At 31.2% G+C, this 26,775-nt stretch overlaps 4 protein-coding genes across 6 annotated transcripts; 2 read left to right on the forward strand and 2 right to left on the reverse strand.

The window, feature by feature from the left end:
* The first annotated feature begins 5,117 nt into the window (after nt 1-5,117).
* On the forward strand, nt 5,118-8,811 carry LOC106768228 (probable tyrosine-protein phosphatase At1g05000). 3 transcript variants are annotated; one of them, XM_022784150.1, is made up of 5 exons: nt 5,126-5,457; nt 5,639-5,945; nt 6,046-6,139; nt 8,139-8,196; nt 8,296-8,811. In XM_022784150.1, the coding sequence occupies exons 2-5, from the start codon at nt 5,743-5,745 to the stop codon at nt 8,610-8,612; spliced, it is 672 nt and encodes a 223-aa protein (XP_022639871.1). In that variant the 5' UTR covers nt 5,126-5,457; nt 5,639-5,742; the 3' UTR covers nt 8,613-8,811. The 3 variants fall into 3 exon arrangements, with proteins under 3 accessions (XP_022639872.1, XP_022639871.1, XP_014508717.1); XM_014653231.2 differs by having other exon boundaries at nt 5,131-5,945; nt 8,296-8,339; nt 8,427-8,811; XM_022784151.1 differs by having other exon boundaries at nt 5,118-5,882.
* Nucleotides 8,812-8,903: 92 nt separating this feature from the next.
* LOC106768226 (protein CLMP1) lies at nt 8,904-12,800 on the forward strand. The gene is made up of 2 exons (XM_014653230.2): nt 8,904-9,923; nt 10,058-12,800. The coding sequence occupies exon 2, from the start codon at nt 10,071-10,073 to the stop codon at nt 12,399-12,401; it is 2,331 nt and encodes a 776-aa protein (XP_014508716.1). The 5' UTR covers nt 8,904-9,923; nt 10,058-10,070; the 3' UTR covers nt 12,402-12,800.
* A 2,083-nt stretch (nt 12,801-14,883) lies between these two features.
* On the reverse strand, nt 14,884-16,227 carry LOC106766745 (1-aminocyclopropane-1-carboxylate oxidase). The gene is made up of 3 exons (XM_014651482.2): nt 16,065-16,227; nt 15,432-15,992; nt 14,884-15,338 (listed from the first exon to the last, which is right to left on the reverse strand). The coding sequence occupies exons 1-3, from the start codon at nt 16,167-16,169 to the stop codon at nt 15,066-15,068; spliced, it is 939 nt and encodes a 312-aa protein (XP_014506968.1). The 5' UTR covers nt 16,170-16,227; the 3' UTR covers nt 14,884-15,065.
* A 9,732-nt stretch (nt 16,228-25,959) lies between these two features.
* LOC106767921 lies at nt 25,960-26,775 on the reverse strand. Its single transcript, XM_014652888.2, has one exon. The coding sequence runs from the start codon at nt 26,635-26,637 to the stop codon at nt 26,050-26,052; it is 588 nt and encodes a 195-aa protein (XP_014508374.1). The 5' UTR covers nt 26,638-26,775; the 3' UTR covers nt 25,960-26,049.

Genomic DNA, 26,775 nt, shown 5'->3' on the forward strand with positions numbered 1-26,775 from the left:
TAAAATCAGTTCCAGTTCAATCAATTAAGTCATTAATGTTATAGTAAATATACCATAAAATTTCTAATAACAAAACTTTCAATCTGTACTTATAATTTTTTAATTATCTTTTATTAGGATTAACTGAATTATAATTCAATTATATATAAACATAATTACATATTTATTTAAACTAATTAGACCATTAACTAAATTGTGATCGATCAATTTCCTTTGTGTTTGAACTATCAATCATGATATTTCGGTCTATATATAACCAACGAGCACATATATTAATACATATGTTTATTAAAAAGAAACTAAACAATAAAATAAAACAGCTTCAAAATTTCAGATAAACAAACATTTAAGAACCTTTGAAGACATATTCAATAATATCATATCATTTTCGAAAAACGCATCCTTAGCTTGTTTTAAAAACAAAAGGTTTTTTTATATAATTTTTATTTAATTATATTTTAAATAAACTTTACATGGAAATTTGTATGATTTCACTTGAAAAATCGTTATTTTATTTTAAAGCAACCATCTTTCATGAAAAACGTTGTTTATAATAACTCTTAGATAATATATATATATATATATATATGATAAGTTTATTAAGTAGATGTATCAGGACCTACGAGTTAAGAGTTTATATATTCTTATTATTTTTAATTAAAAATTTTAAAAAAGTAATCAATTTATTAATTTTTTTCTCTCTATATATATATGTATATATTTAATTTTTCTTTAAGAAAATCATTTATCTCATAAAACAATGTTAAAAAATTATATATTAATTTTTTTACTTTATACGTTTAATCCTGTCATTAATATAAGATTCTTATCAAAATTTGGAAGAAGGGTTGTATGAAATTTTAATTATCTAAAACAATGCTGGTGTGTTACGTCTAGAAAAGGTTGTCATATAATTTCATAATATCACATCATTTTTGTAAAGCACGTCTTTAGGTTTATTCGAAAATAATTTAAAAAAATTAGCTTTTTTTATATATTTTTATTTAATTATATTTTAAATATATTTTATTTGAAAAATCCTAATTTTATTTTAAAGAAAAACTACCATTTATTAAAGGGTTAAATATGTTTTTAGTCTCTATACTTTGAAGCGATTTTGGTTTTACTTTATTTTCAAACTAAGATACAATGTCCTCCAACTTTAGAAAACTCTGAATTTAGTCATTTTTACCAAATTTTTTTAACTTCATTTGTTGTTTCAAATACGTTTCATTATAGCATTTAGATTGTTTATACTATTTGACACATTTTTGCTTCAATGTTAATTGAAAAACGCGTTTGAAACAACGAATAAAGTTAAAAAAAATTGGTAAAAAAGACTAAAACCAGAGTTTTCTAAAGTTGAAGGACTAAATTGTACCTTAGTTTGAAAATGGACTAAAACTAAAATTATCCCAGTATGGACTAAAAACATATTTAATCATTTATTAAAAAGGTTGTCTTATACTCTTAGATAATATATACAGTAAGTTTATGGAGTGGATGTACCCGAACCTATGAATTAAGAGCTAAGATACTAATAATAAATTTGGAATCGAAAGTGAGATCTTGGTATTATTTTTAATTAAATTTTTTAAAATGTAATAAATTTATTTAATTAAAATGCTGGATTATGCTTGGAACTTCCTTTCCTTTTCGTTAAAAAAAAAAAATTGTTTTCTCAACTTGTTTCACACATGTATTTTAATTGAAAGTAAATGATTATTGAATAGATATATCTGTTGTTGGTATACAGTTCTTTCTAGACTCTCTTCACATTTAATTATGATGTAAATGTTTGATATTTGCCTCTTTAAACAGAATAATCAAAATTAAACTATTGAAATTAACTCTTCCAGATAATTTCAGATTATTATGAATTTTAATTATTTATTATTATATAAAATGCATACAAAATATGACCGATCGTACCAAATTCAACATAAAAATTAAATTTTGTAATTATTGAGATTGATTTATCTTAGTTCTTAAGAATCAATGTTAAAAATATGGTGTTGTAGAAATGGTAGAGGGCCAAAATCTGCGGCCGACATGAAAGAAAAAACAATGATGTACTATTAATCAAAAGATTAAAAAGAAAATATATAAATTTATAATTTTGTAGAGATGAAATTTTATATTATTTTAGATTTATTTATAATATATTTTAAAAGAACGTTTTGAAAGCAAATTTAATAATGTTTAACATATGAGCTTAGATGTTGGTTTAACATATACCAAACCGTCATCCAACCAATGATCGAATAAATTAAATTGATTCAAATTTGATTTAATTATTTATATATAAAAAAATCCACCCAATATTTTACTAATTAAATTTATCCAACCCAAACATCTATTTTTCATAATTGTATTATGTTGTGTATATTTAATAAATTTATTTGTTTATTCAAAATTTTATATCTCCTCAATTAATATATTGAAAAGAAAAAAAAAAGAGAACATCACACTTTCTTTAAATAGAGTTTTGTTTAATTACGTGACATGGTTTACTTGATAAAGCATGGAAGAGTTATAGAAAACTGAGTAGATAAGTATTTATTGTACCAATAAATTTGATAAAACTTATATCTAAAAAATCATAACATTTTTTGTTTAATTTGATAAAACTTATATCTAAAAAATCATAACATTTTTTGTTTGTAAACAATTCAGTAAAAAACCACACAACACTTACTATATAACATTATTTACAAGTATTTTAATAACAGACCACAAACCTTTCATTCGATAACCACGGACTAATTAATATAATCTTTCATATTGAACTTAAGCAAATGTACATAACTATATTAAGAAACAACCACATACACGATACATAACCAATTAGTGTAATAATAAATGTGATTAAATCTATCCTCAACAACCACTACATTTCTTCTATATCACGAATTTCATACAACACAACATATCTTTCACTGGACAAGCACTTAGTCCAACAAAGTGTTGTAACAATTCTCCAAGAACTTAGGGAAACAAGATAAACAACAATGTACACTTGATATATTCTTCTAGGCGTGAATACTCACTTTCCTAAAAACAATATTTCGTCCTTTATAAGAGTGAAGGGGATCATGAAATCGCTTTTGAGATACAAAGAAGAAATACAACAATAGTACTCACTCTTAATATTAACATTAAATATATGATTGTCAGGAATTGATTTGTGTGTTAAGAGGATGACCGAATATAGAGAAAAAAGTCTTACAAGTCTTATGAAATCTCCGCTTTCAATAGAGGACATTATCCCTTTATATAGGTGCTGATTTAATAACTTTTTATGAATTTGAAAATTATCTCTAATATTCTTAAATTCCAACACAAATAATATAATCATTCATATTGAACTAGTACATTTTTATTATTTGTACATAATTATCTTAATCAATAACTATGTAATATACCTAAGACATAATCACTTGTTGAATCAAAATTTGTGAAAAAAGATTTTGACTCACTTGTACCATTTATCTTTGAATTTTGCAAGGTGTTCATAATTATTTGCTTTAATCATTATATTTCATTGTATTTCATAGTGTCATAGTTTAAGAGTTATTTAACTGCAATATTGGATGACATTTTATTTCATTATTAATATTTTTTCAGAACCACTTTAATGTATAACATTGTGCTGATTAAAAACTTCATCTCATAACAACATTTTCTAAAATGACAGTAGTGGACCCCATTAATTTCCATACTTGGTTACCTTCATTTTCATCAACTGGTCCTTTCAGTTTTTTTTCCTTTTGTGTTTGAAACTCCAGATTTTAGTCTATGCAGCATGTCTCCATCCATTCCAATCACAGGTTTAAGCTTATCTTATCTCCATGGCACTGAAAACCATCAAACTCACATACGAAAACTACTCTCAATGTTCCTGTGCTTCAAATCCTTGCAAATTAATTTTTAATAATATGAGCTTAGTTTATTGGGATCCAAAAGTAGTAATGGAAGAACTTTTTCATTCAGACTTTCTCTTTAGATTGAAAACTCATAAGCCAAACAACTTCAACTTTTGATGGTCTTTCAAACAATCAATACAACAATATATAAGTTCATTTTAGATGAGAAATTAACACTACATTTTCTATATTGATTTTTAGATCTAACCAGGATACAAAACTTTTATAATATATTACAATTTTGTTACTTTATCATTTTATATGTCAGTTTTAGATCTAATCACCATAGAAAAATTTTGTTTGTAATTCATTATACTTTTTTCACCAATATCATTTTTTATACTAGTTCAAGATTCAATTAATATAATTTTTTTTAATTTATTATAATTTTATTATCACGCCACTTTTTATATCAATTAAAGCTATAATCGGTATAATAATACTTAGAATTATATTATAACCAGTATAGAAAAATTACTATAAAATATGTTTTACACTAGTATATTTAGATTTTTAACTATTTGAATTTTCAAAAGATATGACTAACACGTTAAAATTATTTTTTAATTTTTTTAATCTTTGTTCACTTAAATGAATATGAAGGAGAGTAATTGAATGAATTTGAGAATATTTGAAGGTAATTTTTTTTGTTGTTTATTTGAATGAATTTGGAAGTAGACGAGAGTGGATTTGGAAATAAAATTTGTAAAAATTAATGTAGGATTTAATTTAGATTAAAAAAATTTACTTCCAAATCTACCCTCACTTATCTTCAAATCTATTCAAATAAACAAAAAAAATTATCTAATCTTCTCACTTACTCTCTCCAAATTCAGTGAACAAGAGTCCAATTTCGTTGACTCATATAGCCACATCTCCTCCTATTTTTTCTTTTTCTTTGAACAAAATTCACTATTGTTTTCTTTTGATATTTTTTTTCTTCAAAACGGAAGAAACGAGCCCGTGGGTTCATTAATAAAATTTGATGTAAAAATAAATTAAAACTTAAAAAATATTTAAATACAGTTAAATTCATGTACATTTTTTTGTTTATTGTTTGTATTCGTTAACCTTAAAACTTCCATTTAAATTAAATAAATTCAAGCAACATTTTTTTTTTGTAATATTAACAGCTTATAATAATGCAAATAAACTCTTTTCGTGCAGAGAAGGAGTAAATAACCCAAATGAAAAAGAAGGTACTGAATAAAGCAACATGTCCATTTGACTGAATTGGACTAAACGAGGTGGGCGAAATTTAGTAGTCGCAGGGAGCGAGGGGCAATTACAAAAAGCTAAGCACTTAAATGCTCTTCACAAAACTCATGTGTCGTCGTTTTGTTTTTCTTTCTGCACCATAAAGTTGTTATATACTTTTTTAACTTTTTTCTAGATACGTACTAGTCACTACTATACGTATTTTACTTCAAAATACAAGTCCTCTCCCGGGCGAATACAGTATCTGGATCGTCGAAATACATAAGGTTTGGTATTTTTGTGGTGGCTTCCGATTAAGGCATATTCCTTCAGTGTACGTTTCCCTCTTCAGTCATCACACACCATGCTTGAAAGCATCTTATCAAAGATCCTCTAACCTTTTTCTTTTTTCTTCTTTCCGTTTTCTATATATATATTCTACACTATTTCTCACCACCCTGCATCCAAATCCTTATCTATATATATTTAATAATCAATAATCGCACGATAGACAGATCCTCAGAACTGGAGATCCCGTGAATCAATCAATTCACTCCTCCACGTAACATCAATCAATCGCCTCCTTCGCACTTCAGTTCTTCATTTTGGCGCCAAAACCATGAAGCTCGACAACTCCAACGGCCAGCCGCCCCTCGCTCCCGCCCTTCCGCCGCCGCAGGAGGACCCCACCGACGCCGAAGCCGATGGGATATTCGTCCCGCCCCTCAACTTCGCCATGGTCGACAACGGCATTTTTCGGTCTGGCTTTCCCAATTCTGCTAATTTCGGTTTCCTGAAATCGCTCCGTCTTCGTTCCGTAATGTCTGTTTCATTTTCTCTTCCTTCTTCTATGTCTCGTCGTCGAGTCCGGCTTTCAGAATTTCACGGTATCTCAGTTGGATCCATATATATTTTGATGCAGATGTTTGTGTCCTGAACCGTATCCAGAAACGACGTCGGAATTTTTGAAGGACAACGGAATAAGACTTTATCAGTTCGGGATCGATGGCTGTAAGGTTTGTATTATTCCTTTTGTGATCGTCGTTTGTATTCTGGCCTGAGACGCTTCTTTGTTATTATGATAAAATTATTATTATTATTATTATTATTATTATTATTAACGGATGAATTTTGCCCTTTGTTGTCTGCCTGTTTACTGGAGTTACTTGATTCGAACGTTCTGGATATTTGCATAAACTTTTTTCCCATTTTACTCTGCTTTTCAATCCAATTTTGTCAGATTGTTTTTTATAGTTTTCTAATTTTAGCTTGGGCTATTATTTTGATCTGTTGCTGCGGTGCTTGGACACTATTCAATTAGTTATTTGAAGACGAGCTCGAATATAATAAGATCTATATATAAAAATTACTTTACTAAGATTGCATAAATTTTTTGAAAGCGTCCTTAGTGGTTGGTTATAAATGTTCCTTCAAGGAGCTGTATAAAATCAAAAGAAATTACAATTATAGGTAACACCGATTTCAAATCTAAGTATGAGCATGTATGTGTATGCAACTGCAATATACGATGGATTAGGGATGTGATGCATCGGATAAATTGACCTTTTGTTTTCAGTTGTTTTAAGGGCTTGTGTTCACTATAATTAAGTGTCACGCTGTTGATATCGACTGAGAAGCTGTTTACCTTCATTTGTAAGTCTTAAAGTGGTCCTTTGTTTTTTGTTTTTTGCCTCATATTGGTTATTCCACTGCAGCAGTTGGTTGTGATGGCTAGAGAAAATCTCAATTTAAGACCAATTTCTGTGCTTTTAGCTTAACAATTATTTGGTATGGCTGTGAATTTCATTGATCACACCAGAAAGTATTGGGTTTCTCTTATGTTTGTAGGCATGGTTTCTCTTCAGTTTCAGGCTTAATTTCATTTTCATAGTTAACCAATTGATAGCAAATTTCAATTGAACCAAAGACGATACTGTAAGGCTGTCAGTACGCTTTGGTATGTTTGTCGATTCATAGGGAAAGCTTATATTTAGGTTTTAAAACATGCTTTGGAAAAATCACCTGGTTTTACTTCTAGTCTAAGAATTTAGCTTACTATACCCAGTAATTTCATTTCTAACCACCGCTCAATTCTTCTTTCTTGTTTGAATGCATACTAGTTCCCCTCCCTAGCAGGTCTTTCTTTTTAAAACCAAAATTTCACTTTTTGTGTTTGCTCTTGCGCTGTCCATTGGCTAATGTTACCACATCTTCCTGGAAAGAAACTGTTTTTCTACTATACCTTACTGCTTTAATTAAATGAGTTGTCCTTCACTGTAAATATTTTCTATCTGTTCCCGTTTTTTTCTTCTTCGAGCAAATCAAAGAAAAATTGCGGCTTCTTTCTCTTTATCCTAGTTAACATTTAATATCTTTAATTAATGACAACAGCCAGCCCTTTGTCCTGAAGCAGTTCTGGAATCAATTCTTTCCTTCATTCTCTGTATGAAGCTATTTCTGGACAAAGATTCGGATTATTTATTGCCCTCTGCATACCCTTGCCTCATTTAAGAAGTTTAGCACAAATTAACCTTTTTCACCTTCGCTTAGCAACAATTATACTAGCTATTATGGTCCGCCTCATACTAAAATCGGTTGTAGGTGCTCTAAAGGCAAACCCAGGACTTGCTGGAACAATGACTTGAGATGCTTCTGTGTTCGTGAATTTGTCTAATTAATGTGACCAAAGTTTTGGGGATTAAGAAATGACTTACGCAATAGTGATTCTATTTTTTTTCAATATCCCATGCTATCATACCAGAACAGTAAGTAGTCTGGCGTACTCCGAAATAGTCACCAACCTTGTAGCTTACCTGTCCAATGCAGACTCTTACTTTCCTTTGAAATCAAACTTTTGCTGGAGTTTTAAGGTGCTCATATGCTTGCGGGATTATTATTGTTATTATCCCTTTGGAATCGGTCTTTATCTCAAAAGTAGGTGATCTCAAGATTGAATGATAGCAATCCCCCTTTCCCCATTAACTGCTTTCTCATGCCTGAAACTAATGTGGGCAGGAACCCTTTGTCAACATCCCAAACAATACAATTCGGGAAGCTTTGAAAGTAGCCCTCGGTATTAAAAAAACCTCGAACTTCATGTTCTATAAAACACAGCTTTGGCATTTTTTCACTGAACTACCGACCTAATTGGTGCTCGATTTTCTGTCTCCAGATGTTAAAAATCATCCCCTTTTGATTCATTGTAAACGAGGAAAGGTATGCATTATGAATTTGTTCTTAAGAATTTATTTTCGTTACTTTTTGGAATTATTATTCTTCAATTTCTCAGTTATTCATGATCAGCACCGCACTGGTTGCCTTGTCGGATGCATAAGAAGATTGCAGAGATGGTGTCTATCATCTGTTTTTGATGAGTACCAAAGGTTTGCAGGTGCCAAAGCAAGGGTGTCAGACCAGAGGTTCATCGAATTATTTGATATATCCTGTTTGAAGCACCACCAACTGCCATTTTCATGCTCAAGGAAATAGAAACGAAGGATTGTCTATTCTAGAAAGTTACTGCTTCCTCCCATGGTATATTCCATGATGAAGTGAAGTTTAATCACTATTAGTTTCTGTCCCCACCGTATGTTACAGCAGGATCAGCTTCCTGATGTATACTTTCCCATTAGATGTTGGATACAAATCCACGAAATTATGATGAAATATCCAAAATCTACGGTTTTCATTTGGTTTTGCACAAGATAAAGGAGCAATGAGAAACATAACTTATGATTCTATATATAATATAATCAATCTTTGTCTGCTATCAAGACAAACAAAAAAGGAAGAGTGGACATGTATTCATTCATCAAAACACATAAATTCTTAAGAGAATAATAAGAGAATAAAAAGATAGACCCATAAATTCTTAAGAGCATACAAAGAAACATAGCAAAAGTGAATGAAATACAGTGATTTATGCAAATAACTAACCAATTAAATTATTTTTGGCCGAATGCGTTATCAAAGTCAAATCGCACATGTCCTCTGTTTTTCTTAATTTGATGGAACAAGGACTTCTTTCTGAATCATAGCATTCACCAAATTGCAAAAACAATAAATAGGGCAAAGAAAAAGGAAGTGAAAAACTAAAAACAAGAGAGAAAAAATGTAGACGAGGAACAATCGATTCGCCAACCATAAAAAGGGCGACCGAAACGATGACTCGCCTATTTTTTATACCTCAATGTTCAAATAATGGCAGAGACACTTTCAACAGTCTCTTCATTCTCATAGAAACCCACTGAGGACTTTCTTTTCCAGGAAATTAAAAACAAAAACCATTGAAATCGAAACACTTATCATTTATCATAACGATAAAAACAACAATGACAATCTTATTGATCTAACCCGGTTGTCCTTCTCCGCCGTCGAAAATGTATCATGCACATTGAAACAAAGAGCAAATCTTAGGCGCAATTTATAGAGTGGTCAATTCGATACAAACCCTAACCTGTCATTACCACTGGACAAAAGTACCCCTTCTCCTTATTTTATTTACGAAAATACCTCTAAACCCTACGAAGTCAACAACAGATTCATCACATCATAGGGTTGAGAATAAGGAAGAAACAATGAACCTCCTGGTGATAAGGAGCTAAACTATCTAGGGTTTCAGACACACGCCGAGTTCTCAAAACCCAACAAATACCATTAAACTAACAAAACTAAGCTTCCACACCTCCCTTTTTTATTCAATGCCACAAGCTATCTTCTTTTTCTTCTTCTTCTAGAGTCTTCTACTGACACAGGTTATCCAATTTTTGGTCCATTTTCGTTTCGTGCGGCTTCTCACTGGTAAGTGTGAACTGTTTTTTTTTTCCTTTTTTTTTTCAATCTCCCCTGTCTCTCTGTTAATTTGGCCTTTAGATTCATGGCAACGATTATTCTAGTCTGTGTTGATTTGAATTTGAGTGAATAATAACGCGTAGGAAGGGCAATAACATGGGGAAATCAGGGGGTAGGAGAAAGAAGGGTGGTTCGAACCCAAACCAGGGTGTGGTTGATAATTCGGGTTCGGGTGTTGGTGTCCCAACGGCTAATGGTGGGTCGGAGGTGTTGGATTCGTCGATATTTTTGAAGAAGGCGAATGAGATGAAAGAGGAAGGGAATAGGAGGTTCCAGAATAAGGACTATCCGGGTGCTCTTGAACAGTACGAGAGTGCTCTTCGTTTAACCCCCAAAACGCACCCTGACAGAGCCGTTTTCCACAGCAACAGGGCAGCGTGTTTGATGCAGATGAAGCCCATAGATTATGAAGCTGTTATTTCTGAGTGCACCATGGCGCTTCAGGTCCAGCCCCGCTTTGTCCGGGCCCTTCTTCGTCGGGCCCGTGCCTTCGAGGCTGTTGGGAAGTATGAAATGGCTGTGCAGGATGTGCAGTTCTTGTTGGGTGCTGATCCTGGTAACCGTGATGCTTTGGAGATAGCCCAGAGATTGAGGACTGCGTTGGGGCCGCGCCAGGAAGCCCAGCAGGACCTCCAAAGTCGACCCTCTCCAGCTGCCCTTGGCGCTTCCGCCGTTCGTGGCGCCCCTATTGCTGGATTGGGGCCATGTTTGCCAGCCCGTCCCGTGGCGAAGAAGGGATCCAATTCAGCAGTTGGATCTGTTGTTTTGCCTAATAATAACAAGCTAGACGGCAAGGCACAACCGGTTTTGCCGACTGAAAATGGTTCTGATAGCAAGTCCCACTTCCCAAAACTGGTGTTGAAGCCTTCAAGTGGTTCTTCAAAGCCATCTAACCCTGGAAAGGATGACCACAAGGAACAGTCATCGGGCATTCACGGGCAGCGTTCTCAGGCTGCAATTCTGTGGAGACCGTTGAAGCTTGTTTATGATCATGACATTAGGCTCGCACAGATGCCAGTCAATTGCAACTTTAGAGTGCTGAGGGATGTCGTGAGCAAAAGATTTCCTTCGTCAAGTTCTGTTTTGATCAAATATAAGGATTGCGATGGTGATCTGGTTACTATAACCTCTACTGATGAACTCAGATTGGCAGAGTCTAGTGTTGATAACCATCTCCTCAAAGAACTTGGGGAAGTTAAAAGTGATTCTGTTTCAATGCTGAGACTGCATATTGTTGAAGTTAGTCCGGAGCAGGAGCCACCTTTATTGGAAGAAGAGGATGAAAAACCAGTTGAGAATGAAGGGGTCAAGGGAGATGAGAGCGGATCTCATTCTTCCCTTGGTGAATCTGCCTCTGAAGTTCCTGACAGTGAGGTTGATAAGATAGGGAAGGAGGCTCCAAAGGAAAAGCCAGGAGCCACTGGAGATACTGAAAGCAAAGAGGTGGAGATGGATGATTGGTTGTTTGAGTTTGCTCAGCTTTTCCGCTCACATGTTGGTATTGATCCAGACGCTCATATTGACTTGCATGAGCTTGGCATGGAACTTTGTTCTGAGGCACTCGAGGAAACAGTAACTAGTGAGGAGGCCCAGGATCTGTTTGACAAGGCTGCTTCAAAGTTTCAGGAGGTTGCTGCTTTAGCATACTTCAACTGGGGTAATGTTCACATGTGTGCAGCTAGGAAGCGGATCCCTCTGGATGAGTCAGCTGGGAAAGAGGTAGTGGCTGAGCAGCTTCAAGTGGCTTATGAATGGGTCAAGGAAAAGTATTCGTTGGCAAGAGAGAAGTACGAGGAAGCACTCTCGATCAAATCAGACTTTTATGAGGGACTGTTGGCTCTCGGGCAGCAGCAATTTGAAATGGCTAAACTTCATTGGTCTTTTGCACTTGCTAAGAAGATAGATCTATCTGGCTGGGACTCTAAAGAGACACTTCAACTTTTTGACAGCGCAGAGGAGAAGATGAAAGCTGCAACAGATATGTGGGAGAAACTAGAGGAGCAAAGAGCAAAAGAGCTAAAGGACCCAAATGCAACCAAGAAAGATGAATTATTGAGAAGAAGAAAGAAACAAGGAGGTACTACTGAAGGTGAGTCCTCTACTGTTGGAGGTCAGGGTGATGTATCTGCAGAAGAAGCTGCTGAGCAAGCAGCTGTCATGAGATCTCAAATTCACCTCTTCTGGGGTAATATGCTTTTTGAAAGATCCCAAGTTGAATGCAAATTAGGAATGAGTGGTTGGAAGGAAAACCTGGATGCTGCAACTGAACGCTTTAAGCTAGCGGGAGCTTCTGAGGCAGATATTTCAATGGTTCTAAAGAATCATTCCTCAAATGGAGATGCTAAAGATGGAGATGATAAAAAGGTTGAGAATACACGGCAGAATAAGACCATTAAACCAGACATCAATAAGGCTAATCAAGTATGAGATGGTTTGGATTCGAAATCTCTTCTGCGGCTGTTATTCAGTTGAGCGTTAAATGAAGACCCTGGAAAAAGAATATCCTTGTTGCTTGGAGTTTAGAAGCGATATCTTATTTTTTTTTTTTAAAATAGAAATTGAAAATTTAGGTTGCCTTAACTAGTTAGTTGTGCCCTTTTTCTTTTTCCTTTCTCTGAAGTTCTCAGCGATCTGATGAAGGGAGATTATTTTTTAACATTAGTTTCTCAATCATTAATCAATCTCACTTGCGAAGGACCAATCATTTTTGTCCCCTGCTGTGTTAGTAATGCGGATGCAACTTAGTTGAGTATTGCTTACTCGCTCAAATTTCTGACATTTGTATTGGTTGCCCTTATCAATGTGCTGAATGTGTTGCTGAGTTTATAACACTGTGTCCTAAGCTTTGGAGAGTGAGTGGAAATTTTGCAATTGGGAGTGGTAATGTGAACTTTATCGGAGGTCCTTAAGTCATTGTTCCCAGTTTGCTAAAAATACACCTTTAGTTTTTCAGCTATAGTGATGAATAAAACAACAAGAGTGAAAAGCAAATATAGCGAAGGACACAAAAGAGATGAATTACCATGAAGTTTGAGTGTCCGTATTCATTTGTTTCATTGAAATTGGCTATTGTGATAAATGTCTTCAAATATGAAAGTGGTAAGATTATATCAAACATTATATACTAATTTGGTGAATAATGTTGAAAAAGGTTTTACAAGCATTTCAAAATTGATCCCTTATCATGTGTGCAAATCCAAGCATGAGCTTGAGTGAAGAATCGTTGCATTGACAAACATTGGTTGTCACAATATGCATTGGTCAAATTTCTTGATTATGTTGTGTGATTGATGAGTGTGATTGGCAAGCAAGAATATCTTTCACGTTTCAGCTTATAGCCCTTTCATTACGTCCCATCTTGGTATTTCCCAATTTTATTTTAATCATTTCAAATATATTGAAATAGGAAATTAAAGTGTATAATCAACTTCCTTAGTGGGACGATTTTTTGTTATTTTGTTATGTTGTTGTTTGTCTTAGATTTCCATTTGAATTCACTCTGAATGTTTAATATGTTAGATATTTGCATCCTGTGCTTTGAGTTCATTGCTTCACAGAAGTAATCACGTTTACTAGAGAATTTAATAAATGATAGTAGGTCTGCAAGAAATCAATCTTTCCCAAATATGAAAACTAAGTTTGCAGGGCATGACAATAGGTCTGCAAGAAATTATAACTACAACTCAAAGTAAGTCTAAGGCTTTGACTACTTTAATCACTCTCACTAAAAAGACTTTGCCAACTATTAATTCTCTTGTTTTATTTCTAGCTATGGTGTACTTATTAGTCTCTAATAGTACCATTGAATCTTCAAAAAAATTCATCTAACAATTTAAAAAGAAAAAACATGAATCCAACTTATATATAAAAAAAAATTGATATTGAATTTCCTTAAAAGATAAAACTTAAGTTTAATATAACTTTATAAAATTAATTCATAAGATGATGTCTGATACATTCTTTTATAAATAGACATATACATATTAAATGTACAATTAGACATTAATACATATGTGTAATTAGACATTAATGTAGTCTTATAACAAATAAAAATAAAATGAAAAGTCAAACAAATAATAAATTTCTAATCAATATAAAATTTAAACACATTTTATTCATTGATATTTTCTTCCAAAAAAATCACTTTCATACAATTATTGGATTTCAAAATTTAGAAAGCATCATACTTTCACCACCCATTCAAAAAATTTTACATATTTCATAATTTTAACATAATAATTTTGTAATTTTTTTTATTATATATTAGTCAACTTTATCTATACTCAATTTAAAACTCTATTTGAATTTTGTTAAGATATCGAAGTGGAAAGCGAGTATCTTTAACCCAGAAGCTGGGAAATTGTAGTAATGAGTTGGTGTTGGTCGGTGTTCCCAATTCAGGATTTTGTGATTAGATGAAATTGCATCTGCAACATTTACAAAATGAAAGTGAAGATCGAAACCATAGTCCATTGTCAGTTCTCCAATAGCCAAAATTACCTACTTTCTTGCAACTCTTATCGCGACACTGTTGGAAGTGATTCAGGGTCGGTTTGCAAATTCAACGATGATGCTTTTCTACCTACCTTTCTTTCTTAACATTATCAACATTCTGGTTTGGTTGCATTCCAATTTAAAGGGAGTGCTCATTATTTTATCTGCTTCCTCAGGAGGAAACTTGGATAAAGTCTATGTTATTATACATGATAATTTTAAACTCGGCTTTACTTAAATTATTGTGGTTATTATTTTTGTAAATAATTAGGACATATTTTAAGACATTCTGACTTAATGTTCAATTATCCGAGTTGAAATATTTTCTTTATGTATTGTTTGGATCATTAGAGAGTGTTGCTTACAGAATGGCTAAGATGGGTTTACTTTCTAATTAAAGAAGGGAATCAATACATGAAACCAACTTAACCATCACTCACATTACATAAATATAAATATTTTATTTTTAAACCATAAATTTGGTTTATGCTACACATGCATAACGAGGCACCTATAGCAAAGAAACATAGCAGTAGTCATATATATTATTATTATTATTATTATTTTCTAATATAATATAATATAATGGTTTGAGGCTTAGACAGTTGCTATTGGGCCGTCGATGGCCTTCATAGCTTCAAATCTGGGCTCTTTGGCCTGGAATTTAAGGCCAGCATAGAGCTTCATGTAATCATCAAAAACAAACTTAGGATAAACTTTGCTACTCTCATCTTCCTTCACCAACGCTTCTGCCGGAGCTATCACTGCATCATTCCCTGGATTGTAAAACGACGCTATGGACATTCTGTTTCCATCAGTTTGTGTAATCACACGATGCATCACACTCTTGTATTTTCCATTCGTAATAACCTATTTTTACCACACAAAAAAACAAGCAACCTAGGTTTTTACTCTGTTAAAAAAATGTTGTCGGTGTATGTGATTTAAGAAAAACATATATACCTCAAGTTGGTCGCCAAGGTTGACGACAATGGAGTGGCGCATTGGAGGAACATCAATCCAGTGTCCATCTTTGAAGAGCTGCAATCCACTGACCTTGTGATCTTGGAAGAGTAGAATGATGCCACCAGCATCTGTGTGAGCTCTCAGACCCTTTATCAGCTCTGGCTTCGGACAAGGAGGGTAGTTGCTAACTTTTGTTCCAAAATTAGGACCCTTTGACCCATAAAACACCTTCTTCAGATACCCTTTCTCCAGTCCAAGATTCTCACACACCAACTCAAGAACTAGCTCTGCCAGTTTCTCCAGTTCCACAGCAAAATCCTTCATCACCTTCCTGTAATCGTCGGCGAGATCAGGAATCTCTGAAATGTTAGAGACAGGAAGATGGCGCAAAAAGAAGGTGCTTTCCCAGTCCAAGTCATTGATTTCAGACTCAGCACACTCCAATCCTTTGCTTGCCACCATTTCCTTGAACCTTTCCTCCATACACCTTTTGTAGTGCTCTTTCGTCAGCCTCTCCACACTGTCCATCAACTCTATCGATATTCCATGATTCACCACCTTCACACAACAAACCAAAATCTCTAAACTTTTCCTTCTTCAAACAAAAATATAGAGTTTGAAAATAATTACCTCAAAGAAACCCCAGTTCTCGCACGCATCTTTTATCTTCTCCATGGTTGCTCCTCTCTCTTCATTGTTCAGGTTCTTCATGTCAACAACTGGAAAATTCTCCATTTCTCTATTTCTCTCTCACTTTACCACCCTCTGCAACTGTATGCTGTGAGAAGAGCCTTTGTCCAGCCTGCAATTTATAGAAATCACGGTGCCTAATCAACAAATTATATATTTAACTATTCAAATATATAAAACAGATAAAGTTATGCTTTGTCTAGTGCTCTCTTCCCATTAAAATTTATAAATACGTACGTACACTTTGTTGAAATATTGATTTTATTTCTTAAAGATAAAGTAATTAAGACATAGAGAGCTTTTTAATTATGCACTGTTACATCTTTTTTATTCTCGAAATAATTATTATGAGAATGAAATATTTTCAATTGCGTGATAATGTACGTACGATTGAACAGTAACATTTTCCTTTCTTTAACGAAGTGTCCAAGGAATGAATGTTTATAATAATATTTAAGTTGAAAATCGGTGATTCCCAAGGCGTCCTTCCGAGAGAGACCTGCCAGAAGAAAAATGTACATATTATTTGAAAAATGATATTTTATCCCCAATTTTTTACACAATTTTGACACTACACACGTGTCAAAATGTGGTTGGACGATTTCAAATTAAAAAAAAAACTTTGATTTTTCTCTTTCAAATATGTCTTTGCCTCAGTTTTTTTAATTTGAAATTGTCCAACTATATTTTGAAGCGTGTGCAGTGTCAAAATGGTGTAAAAAATAAGTGTTAAAATATCATTTTCCATATTATTTTTTAAATTAGTTTATTATATTAAATTAAATAATTAAATATTGAATGAGAGAAAATGTAATCTGACAGTGTGTTGATGGCAACCCCACTTCTTTCACATTCTTTCATTAATTAATTTTTGGAAAAGAATTTCCATCTATTTCATTTGGTTGAGAAAAAAAATAGTGGTGTCTAAAACATAATAGGAAATTAGAAATATAAGCTAAAATATAAATATAGTTTTGGAAAATAAATTATTTTAATAAATTTGAAAATTTATAACCGAGGAATATTTTTTTATGTTTAATTTTATACGTACTTTTTATGTTATACACCAAGATTCTTTAATGATTTGAGGTTAGGATAGAAAGTTGTGATGATTAGTTCTCAAATCATGAATTAAGTGAAGAACATAAAATATAATTTCTCAATAAAGTTTCCATAAGTGTTAAACTCAGACAGTGTAACACATGCATTAAATTATGCTTAGATTTAACTATTTTAATGATTTTTAGTTATTCCAATTCCAAAGTTTTGTATATAAAGAATGTTATGTGTATGCAAAAGAGCGATTGAATTTAAAAACACGATCAAATAAAAACAATAATTAAATTTTAAAAGTTTTTATTGTAATAATAAAATTAAAAACAAATGTAAATAGAAAAAAAGAAAATTTTACTTTTATATAAATATAGATATTATGTAATTCTTAATTTTCATTTTTAATTTAACAACTTTATAAAATCAACTTGTACAAAAATTAAAATTATGTTTACATTTTAATTTAGTTATACTTCTATTCAACATTAAGTTATGCATAAATTAAAATTATATGATTTTAATCAATATATTCTGCATGATATATGACTATATTTATTAATTTAAAAAGAAAAAAGCAACTGAGATAAAAAAATTAGTCAAAATGATATGATTTTGTAGCATCCCATGATCTCTGAATCGAAGAATGCCGAAGTATGGTTAGGATAATCATTCAATCTGAAAAAAAATAGAATGTCTTCATCTTTCTTCAGTGCAAAACACGATGATATAGGAAACAAATTACTTTCTCTCTTTATCAATTTAATTTATTACACTGTAAATTTTAAAATCAAAACTTTATCCAAACAATTTAATTTAGCACACTGTCAGTGTCAGATATAATACATCAAAGTCTTATCTCCAACTACTTCCAAAAGTTAAAAATCAAAGTTTCAAAAGATATATTAGTTAATATATAGAAGATCTTGTATTAACATATCGTAAGATTGAATTTAATTTAAATTTTCACTATATTTTAATAATGTGTCACTCAATATTTAATATTTTTCTGTGTTTTAAAGTATATTTATTATTTTACATCGACTTTATATATAATCAAATTATAATATATATAAATATTATATTTAAACATATTTTACTTAAAGTTTAAATTTTGAAATTTAATTGGATGACTATAATTTTATATTTTAATTGTCATTTTACTTTTAACCACTTTTTTATATTAAAATGTGAGTTTCTATATTATAATATGTTTTATATATATTTGGAATGTCAAATAGATCTTGATAAGTTTTTAAAGAATATTTAGATCAATTTTTCCTTCCTGTTTTATAGGAGAAAAAAATTACTTTTTCTATGAATTAAAATTAATTATGTATGAGTTAAACCTAAAATTAAAAAGAAAACTACATGAAATTATCTTATACATAAATTATTATTAGGTTGGATGAAATTTAATATCTATGAAACATTTCTTTGTCCTTGATTTTAAATTATTTTAGAATCAGAATGAATTTTAAAAAATATACGATTTTAAAAACGGTCTCAAACCAATCATAAATATCTAAAAGTAATAGATTCAGATTGTAGTCTTATTATTTGAATTTGAAAATGTAAAAGTTTAAACTGTTTTTCTTTTATAAAAAAAATAGATTTAAACTTTAGTTTTAATTAAAATCATTACGGTATTTATTATAGATTAGATGAGTTAAATAACGATTAGATTCAATTTTATGGATTTCTTTTTGTCTACCTAGTTTTCAAACTTTATTGGTATTTCTTTGGTAAGTAAGTTTTATTGAAATTGGTCCCACAACACCATTAAAGAGGATAAATTACACCTGCCATTGGATCTAACATAACACCTTCCACCGAATTGGATCCGGGTGGACATGGATTTCAGATATCTAATTTTATACATTTTTTTAATTAATGATATTATTTAGAAAATATTATTATTCATTTAATGATATAATTGTAGTACTGGTTTTTTAATTTGAAAATCATACAGATACGCACAGAAAAGTTACTATAAAAAAATAAATTCCGAGCTAAAATTGAAATGGAATATTTCGTTAAAAATGGAATTATTCGGCATACATTTTCCGAAATCTCTGAGAACATGTCTGGTCTTGTATTTTAGTACTTTGCGAAGCCACGTTAATTGATTCCCTTATCAAATCACACTTGATAATTAAAAGTTGCAAAACCCTACACAAAAACAACATTACATCTTATATGTAAGTAATTTACAACTTTTTAAAGCTAAATCTATATTATTTCAACAAACCACTCCCACTAACCAATCTTTAGTATAACTTTTCTCCAATTCTACATTAAGTAAACATAAAGTTTTTTATTTAAAATATAACATTGTTACAATCAATTATCGTTATTATTTATTATAAAGTTTTATCTATCACAATTTTATCTTTAAAAAACATATTAAAAATAAAAAAAAATGAAAAAATATTTCAACTGTATTTAATCTTGATTTATAAAAAAAAAATGATGTAATAGAAATAATTACACATTTTATTTTTGAAAAATTGAATCAGATTTAAATTTTGAAAGTGTTTGTCGCTGGTTGGAAAAGTGGGATCTATCTTTCTACTAACAGAAACAAACAGAGATGTATTATAAAGAAATGTTGTTGTTAATCCTACTTAATTAGTCCAAACCATGGGCTGCAGAGTTGACGGGAATTTGACTGATCAACTTTCGGTCTTCACTCACATGCAATGTTACTTTCTGTAGTGGCAGTAGCAGGTTCTGTCTCATCTTATGGCTAATTACTTATTAATTAGCTTTCATAATCACGAGCACGCCATTGACTCCATGGATGTTAATTAAAATTAACTTATTAAACAGTTATGCAGGAAAGGAAGACGAACCTGCATGCCACTCACTTTCCTTGTCTTTTTTCCTTTATCTGATGTCACTTCAACAAATCCAACATCTCATTAGTGCCTAACAAGGATTTCTTTAACCTACAATCATTAAAAAACTTCATTAACGAAACTCAGAGTAAAAGCTTCAAGCTTTAGATTTATCGGACTATTGGGATAACATTATCAAGAGTCAAATGGTTGAATAAAACAAACAGTTGATCGTGTTTTCAAGCATGAACAGCTGGTGAATCCAAAGATAACTTTAAAAATGATTATTCGTATACGCAATATAAGAAGTTGGTATGGTGTATAGTTAGTAAACAGTGATTTGATCAGGAAATCATCATATATGCATGTTTTAAAAGTTTATCTGAGGTGAAGTTGCAATGATAATTCATTGCACAGATTCCAATGAGATTATTAGATAAGTTAAAAGTTGCATGAATGAGAATAATTGAGTGTGTTTCTGGATGGCTCTAACGCCCATAAGTATGTTTTTTATGTAATTAAATTGATGGAAAGCAAAGGGAACATACAGCACACGTGCAAGCAGGATCTATGGTACTGTCTCATGTTCTAAATTCCATGAATTTGTTCTTCCTTTTGGTATCTTAGTGCATACCAATTTGTGACCTTCAATGACTTATAATAGCTGTTGTCGTCAAAGCGAATAATTAAGAAGAACAAATATCTTATGATGTTCAAAAGGAATTTTCAGTTATTGCAGATCTTGAGTTCTGAAATTCCCTTTCAACTTGTCCATATTGTAACTTGTGAAGATTTCGCATTCTGCCACACTTTTTTATTCATTTATATATGTATTCAAACATATACTCATATCAATGGGGTTTATCAATTTTCTGAGTGAACGTTCTGTGTGTTATCTTCGATTTCATGTTTGTGCCTTGTAATCAATAATTATGATTAGGACTCTGAATAACTACAAAGAATATAATGTCTTTCGGTATAAATAGACATCTTAATTGATCTTTAAACTGGTTCTTATAATCTAAGTATCCGTCAGTAAATTCTTACTTTTTTTTTCGAATAATTGTTAAAGTTTTGCATCATAAAAACCTAAATTAAACCTTCATTTCAAATATATTTTAAAATTAATCTTTCTTATAGAATATCTTCTTAAATCAGTAAGAAATAATAATAATAATAAAGATTTTTTTAAACATTTTGTTTATGTTGTTTAGAGTCCAAGGTCGATTTTTCTAATTTAACTAACCAACTGATTTGTTAGTAATTGATATATAGAAGAATTTTCAGATATAAATAAGATATAGATGAGTTAAATTAATAAAAAAATGTCTTTACTTCTATATTAAATATGTATTTATAGAATTTATGACAATTAAATATATTAATTGTTCATTAATAATTATTAATATACTTGTTAACTTTTATTAATAATTGTTATTCCATTAATTAGTTTTTAATTATTTTCAGTAACTATTTATACTGATCGAACTCAACCTATCGATTTGTCCAAACATATTAGCGATTGACACATCATTAAGTAAACATATATTTGTTTTTATCAATATTAACAATCAAATTTATCATTTATTCATGATAAATCTGAAATGAGATTTAAGTCAGAAATATTAAGTATATATGTCTTCTTTGATGATAGTATAAAAGTTTGTTTACCTAGCTTTTAATTACTCATAACAGGTTTTTATTAAAAAAGTTTGAGCAGGAAGCATATGTTAAAACAGGAATATCTCCGAGTGATAAAGATAAAAAGGATATTGCTCTGCATCTACTAATTCACAGAACCATTGATGAATGCTCCAACCACATGAGTAACATCAACGTCACAACATATGAAATGGAAAAGATTAAAGTTGCACATTTGCATCAAATACGTGGTTTCCACATTTGGTCTCAGAAATTTGAATAATGAGACTGCTAAAAGGGTTTTCAATCTTTTTCAACCTGAAATTGCATCATGATTATTGACCCACTAACTCAAATTATTAATCATTAATCAAAATCATATATGCCTTATTCCTTCTACTAAACAGGAAACCATTCATTAATACACTTAAATTCAAACTAATCTACGTTACTTACTTCTAATCAAAGACCTACACATTTTTTCAATCTATTATAATTAATTACAAGAACTCCTCCTCTTTATCAACTTATAAATATGCCTTTTTCACTTTTTTAGTTCTCGTTACAATATGGACAAAAAACTTTAAATGCTTTATTCAAAATACTAACTAAATACTACCATATTATATTAATTCGATTTTCACCAAAGTGTGTATTTTTATTAACATTTCGCGTCAAATATACCAAAAAATGAAGTAGTGTTGTTTTTCAAATTCTTTTATTTTCCTGTTTTCTCTTTAATAGTCTTTAATAGTGTTACAGGTAGAAGAGTGAAGTAAATATTGAAAAATAGTTAAAGAAAAAATATTATTTAAACAAAAACGGAAGAGGTTGAAAAAGAAAGGAAGAATAAAGCTACGAAGAGTTTTGTTATATGGGCTCATACCTATCGGATCGCGTGATAAATTGGAGAGGAAGATCAAGCGATTGACATGATAGAAAACACTTTATGACTGGTTCATTGGTCTCAATAACCATTGAACAGAATTACAGAATTAAGGTGTAATTGATGTCACAACCGCCGTTAAAGTGTATTCTATAAATATTGATATAATATTGAGGTAAATTCACTTTTATCCACTATTGAATTACAAAATATTTACAGAAAAAAACTCTAACTTAAGTATCAGAATATATTTTACAAGTCACTTCCTATCCCTTTCAGTTGAAACACGAAATAAGGAGACATTCGATACAGAGAAGATTCATTAAGATGGTTGTTCTCGTCTCATTCTAGCAGGAATAATATTTTGTTTCTTTTAAAAAAATAAAAGTAAAACACAATTTAATTTCGAGCTATAAGTGAACGGTTGAAATAATGTTTATATGTTTGAATGGGGGGCTTTTCCATGCAACTCAAAGCCTTTCTTCTTGCATTTCCAAATTTTGATTCTTCACAAAGGGTAAAAAAAAGAAATTCACTGTTTCTTTCTTCTATTAAAGTGCACACCAGACTCGTTTACTCATATTTCAAAATTTAACCTAGCGCTGCACGCGTACTCTGCACCTATTTCCTTTCCTCTTTACCTTTGCTTTACAACCCTGCATAGCACTGTAGCTGCTACACAGCGAGACAAGACAGGTTTTTTTTGTCGTTGAGATATGTTGGTTTTCATTTAAATTTGACAGTGTATATGGATGGATCTATGTAGTTTTAATCAACATTATATTATTATTTTCGTTTAATTTCAACAACCATTTAAGGGTTTATTAGATTTAGATTCAAATTCAAAATCCCAACAAAACTTAATCTAATTTTGAAATTTTGCTAAGTTTTTGATTGAATTTTGAAATCTAATTAAATAAATTTTGAAAATTTTATTGAGCGAGTGATGTTATCAACTTTATATTTAATTGTTTTAAGTAGGATCAAGTAAAGATCAAGTTGGTTTCTAATGAAAACAAAAAAACAAATTTGAAACATGTAATGTCTTTATATAATATGTTTCTTAACAATTACATCGACAAAAATTTGATATTGATATTGAGGTTGGTTTGTTGAGAGATGACATAAATAAATAGTTTTTATGTAATGGTTGATTGAGTGAGTATCACACTAAATTACATGTTTGTGTTGCTAGGCTTATTTATAATGGAATAATTATGTCTGAATGAGGCCTTAAACTTTGAAAAAACTTAGTATGTTATTGTCAATCTTTTAGATAGACTATAATGACTATGAGTGACTTACTAAACTGAATTTTAAAATTCAATTAGACTTTAAACTCAATTTTAAATCTAAGAATATTTTAACTATTTTGAAATTTAGTTAGTTTTAAAATATGGAGAATTTCTTAGAAAAAAAAATTGAAATTTGATGAGTTGTTAAATCAAATATTAATATATAATATTTTTCTAAGGTGTTGCTCCTTCTACCTCCCCAAGTGTTTCTTCACTTCTTCACTGTTTTTATTTATTCCAAAAATATTTTACATATTCTCACTATTTTCTTTTATTCCAAAAATACCCTACACCTCCCCATTATCCTGAACAATTTTTTTCTTTCTCTCTTCACATTAATGGAACATTCACATGACTTAGATTTGAATTTGTGATATATTGCAAAATATAAAATTAAGAGAAAACTTCAATATTGCTTCTACCACTTCCATTTTATATCGATAGTAAATAATAATAATATATTATTATTATTATATACTAACTTTATAACGACAAAAAAACTAAATAAATTCAAAATCTTTAATAAATAACTTTTCTTTTATGTTTTAAGTATTTAATAATATTTTTATATTATTTATCTAATAAATTAAATAGTTTATTCAAATGATTTGAATCGAACATGTTTGTAAGTTAAAACATAATATAATATTAAAAATTATAGATATTAAATATAAAAAAAAACACATACATATATAAATATTTTTTTAAAAATTTAGAACAAAATTTTATCATTTATTAAATAATTTGAAAAAAAAATATATTGAACAATAAAAATAAGATTGAATAAAACTTATTTAAAAATAAGAAAGTGTGAAATATTTTTGAAATAAATGAAAATAATGAGAAAACAGAGAAACACTTGGAGATCGAGGGAGGGACACCCATTTTTCTAGTGCAGATTTTCTAAATCCAGTTTGATTCTTGAAACATTGAAAATCCGGTGCAACAAATATAATTAAACAAAATTTCAAAACTTGAGATAAAAGAAACAAGATGGAGGAGGATGAAAACGACAAACCAAATCTCACCACCAAGATCCATATAAGCACACCAAAGCGAAAGCGACTGAACAAAGACGAACAATGAATGAAGCAGCGATGAATAACAAGAGAAAAGAAGAAAAGAAGAAGGAAGGAATGATTCAACGGTGAACTTAGGGTGCAGGCAGTAAATATAGACACGTTGAAATAAATGCGATTAAGTAATTATACACCTGGAAGTGCAGGGAGAAGGGTGGGAAAACCCCCCTTAAATTGGTCCCTGGGCCTTTTTTGTTCAGCCCAACTATCATATTCGAACCTTCGTGTAGCCACTTTTTTTTATGTGTGCTTTAATGGAACTCAATTGTCTTTTAATATTGATTTTGTTTTACGGGTTGTTAATTTTAAATTTTCCATACAAATAGTTCTAAGTTTGTGTTTCTTAATCAAATGATGTAATTATCAGTTTCTGATAACATCTTTTTAGGTATAAAAGTAAATGCTAGTAAAAATACCTATAATATTCTAGGTTAGTATACTTATTATGCTTCCTCCCTGGACCACTTCTCCACCCTCGCCACCTATGATCACACTAGACAATTTTCAATGTAAATATTTATATAAATATTTCCGAGGGTGAAAAATATATTTAAATGAAATTTAAATAAAATAATTTCATAGGATAATTTTAAACATTAAAGCTTGAATGTATATCCCTCGTCTACCCACCTTAATTCAATAAATTGTGTATATATGAAGCCGAAATGCAGGAAAGTATTATTGTCCTTAGCATGATGTAGAGTGGTTGTCCGAAAAGAAGTAGTATAACCAAGACACTATACTAATGCGCAATGCACATGTGAATGTTACTACCATGCCACAAATCTAATAATCAAACACCAACCTCATGTGCTTCGCAAACTTCGGTAATATATTATATTTAATGGAGCACAAAATAAATAAAATAAAAAAAAATGAATATGGTCCCCCTACTAGTCTAGAAATTTGATTTTTGAAGCGCCAAATTAATTGCAATATTTATTATTATACACGAATTCGAATTGCTTTTTGTGTCAGCGATTTGAAGGGTTGTAAAGTACAGGGGAATATGAGGGAGGCGAAGATAAAGACAAAATGCAAAAATAAAAATGAACTTAATTTTTTTTATTTTATTTTTCTAAAATGTTCCGGTGAATCCAAGAAAATGGAAGATGATGATGAAGATGAGTAGTTTCAGAAGATGTGGAGAATGTCGAGAACGGAACGGTTACAAAGGGGACAAGTACCTCTCTTCAACCACATTTCTTTCGAACACACTCTACAGAAAGTGTGTCCACACGGGATAAATGCCGCCCCTTTCTTCCTCCCCATGCACACGCAGCACACCGAATCATTATCCACAGCCGCATCCTCACCACCCTCCTTTTCCTCCAACAGCCGCATCAACGACATCCTCCCCTCTTCAGATTCTCGCAGCTGCCTCTCCGCCGCCAGCGCCGCCGCAAGATTCATGCCCGAACCCGACCCTCTCGGACCAACGCATTCGGGCCTGTTCGGGTTCGAATCTTGACCCGGGTTTGTTTGTTGTAGTATTTGTGGTTGTGGTGGCGGTGGTCCTCCTTCGTCCCTTAGCGTTGGTCGGAAAACCCAGGTGGCCCCGCAGCAGCCCATTCCGGAGAATCTGAGGCGTTCTTTGAACGTGCGTCTCCTCCGTTGAGCTCCATCGACGGCGTCCATTTGGTCCGTTAACATACCCAGGATGGTTCTTGCTTCTCTCTCTGTGCGGAGCGATTCCTGTAAAATGAGACCGAGTTGACTCATATCGACTCGATCAAGAAGGGATCAAAGATTAGAGAAGAGAGAGATAGAGAGAGAGAGAGAGAGAGTTGAGTTAGGTAAAAGAAGAAACTGACACTGAGAAAAGAAAGACGAAAGGGAAACAGGACAAAATAGAAGGAA

Source organism: Vigna radiata, chromosome 7 (assembly GCF_000741045.1).
Source record: "Vigna radiata var. radiata cultivar VC1973A chromosome 7, Vradiata_ver6, whole genome shotgun sequence".
Lineage (NCBI taxonomy): Eukaryota > Viridiplantae > Streptophyta > Magnoliopsida > Fabales > Fabaceae > Vigna > Vigna radiata.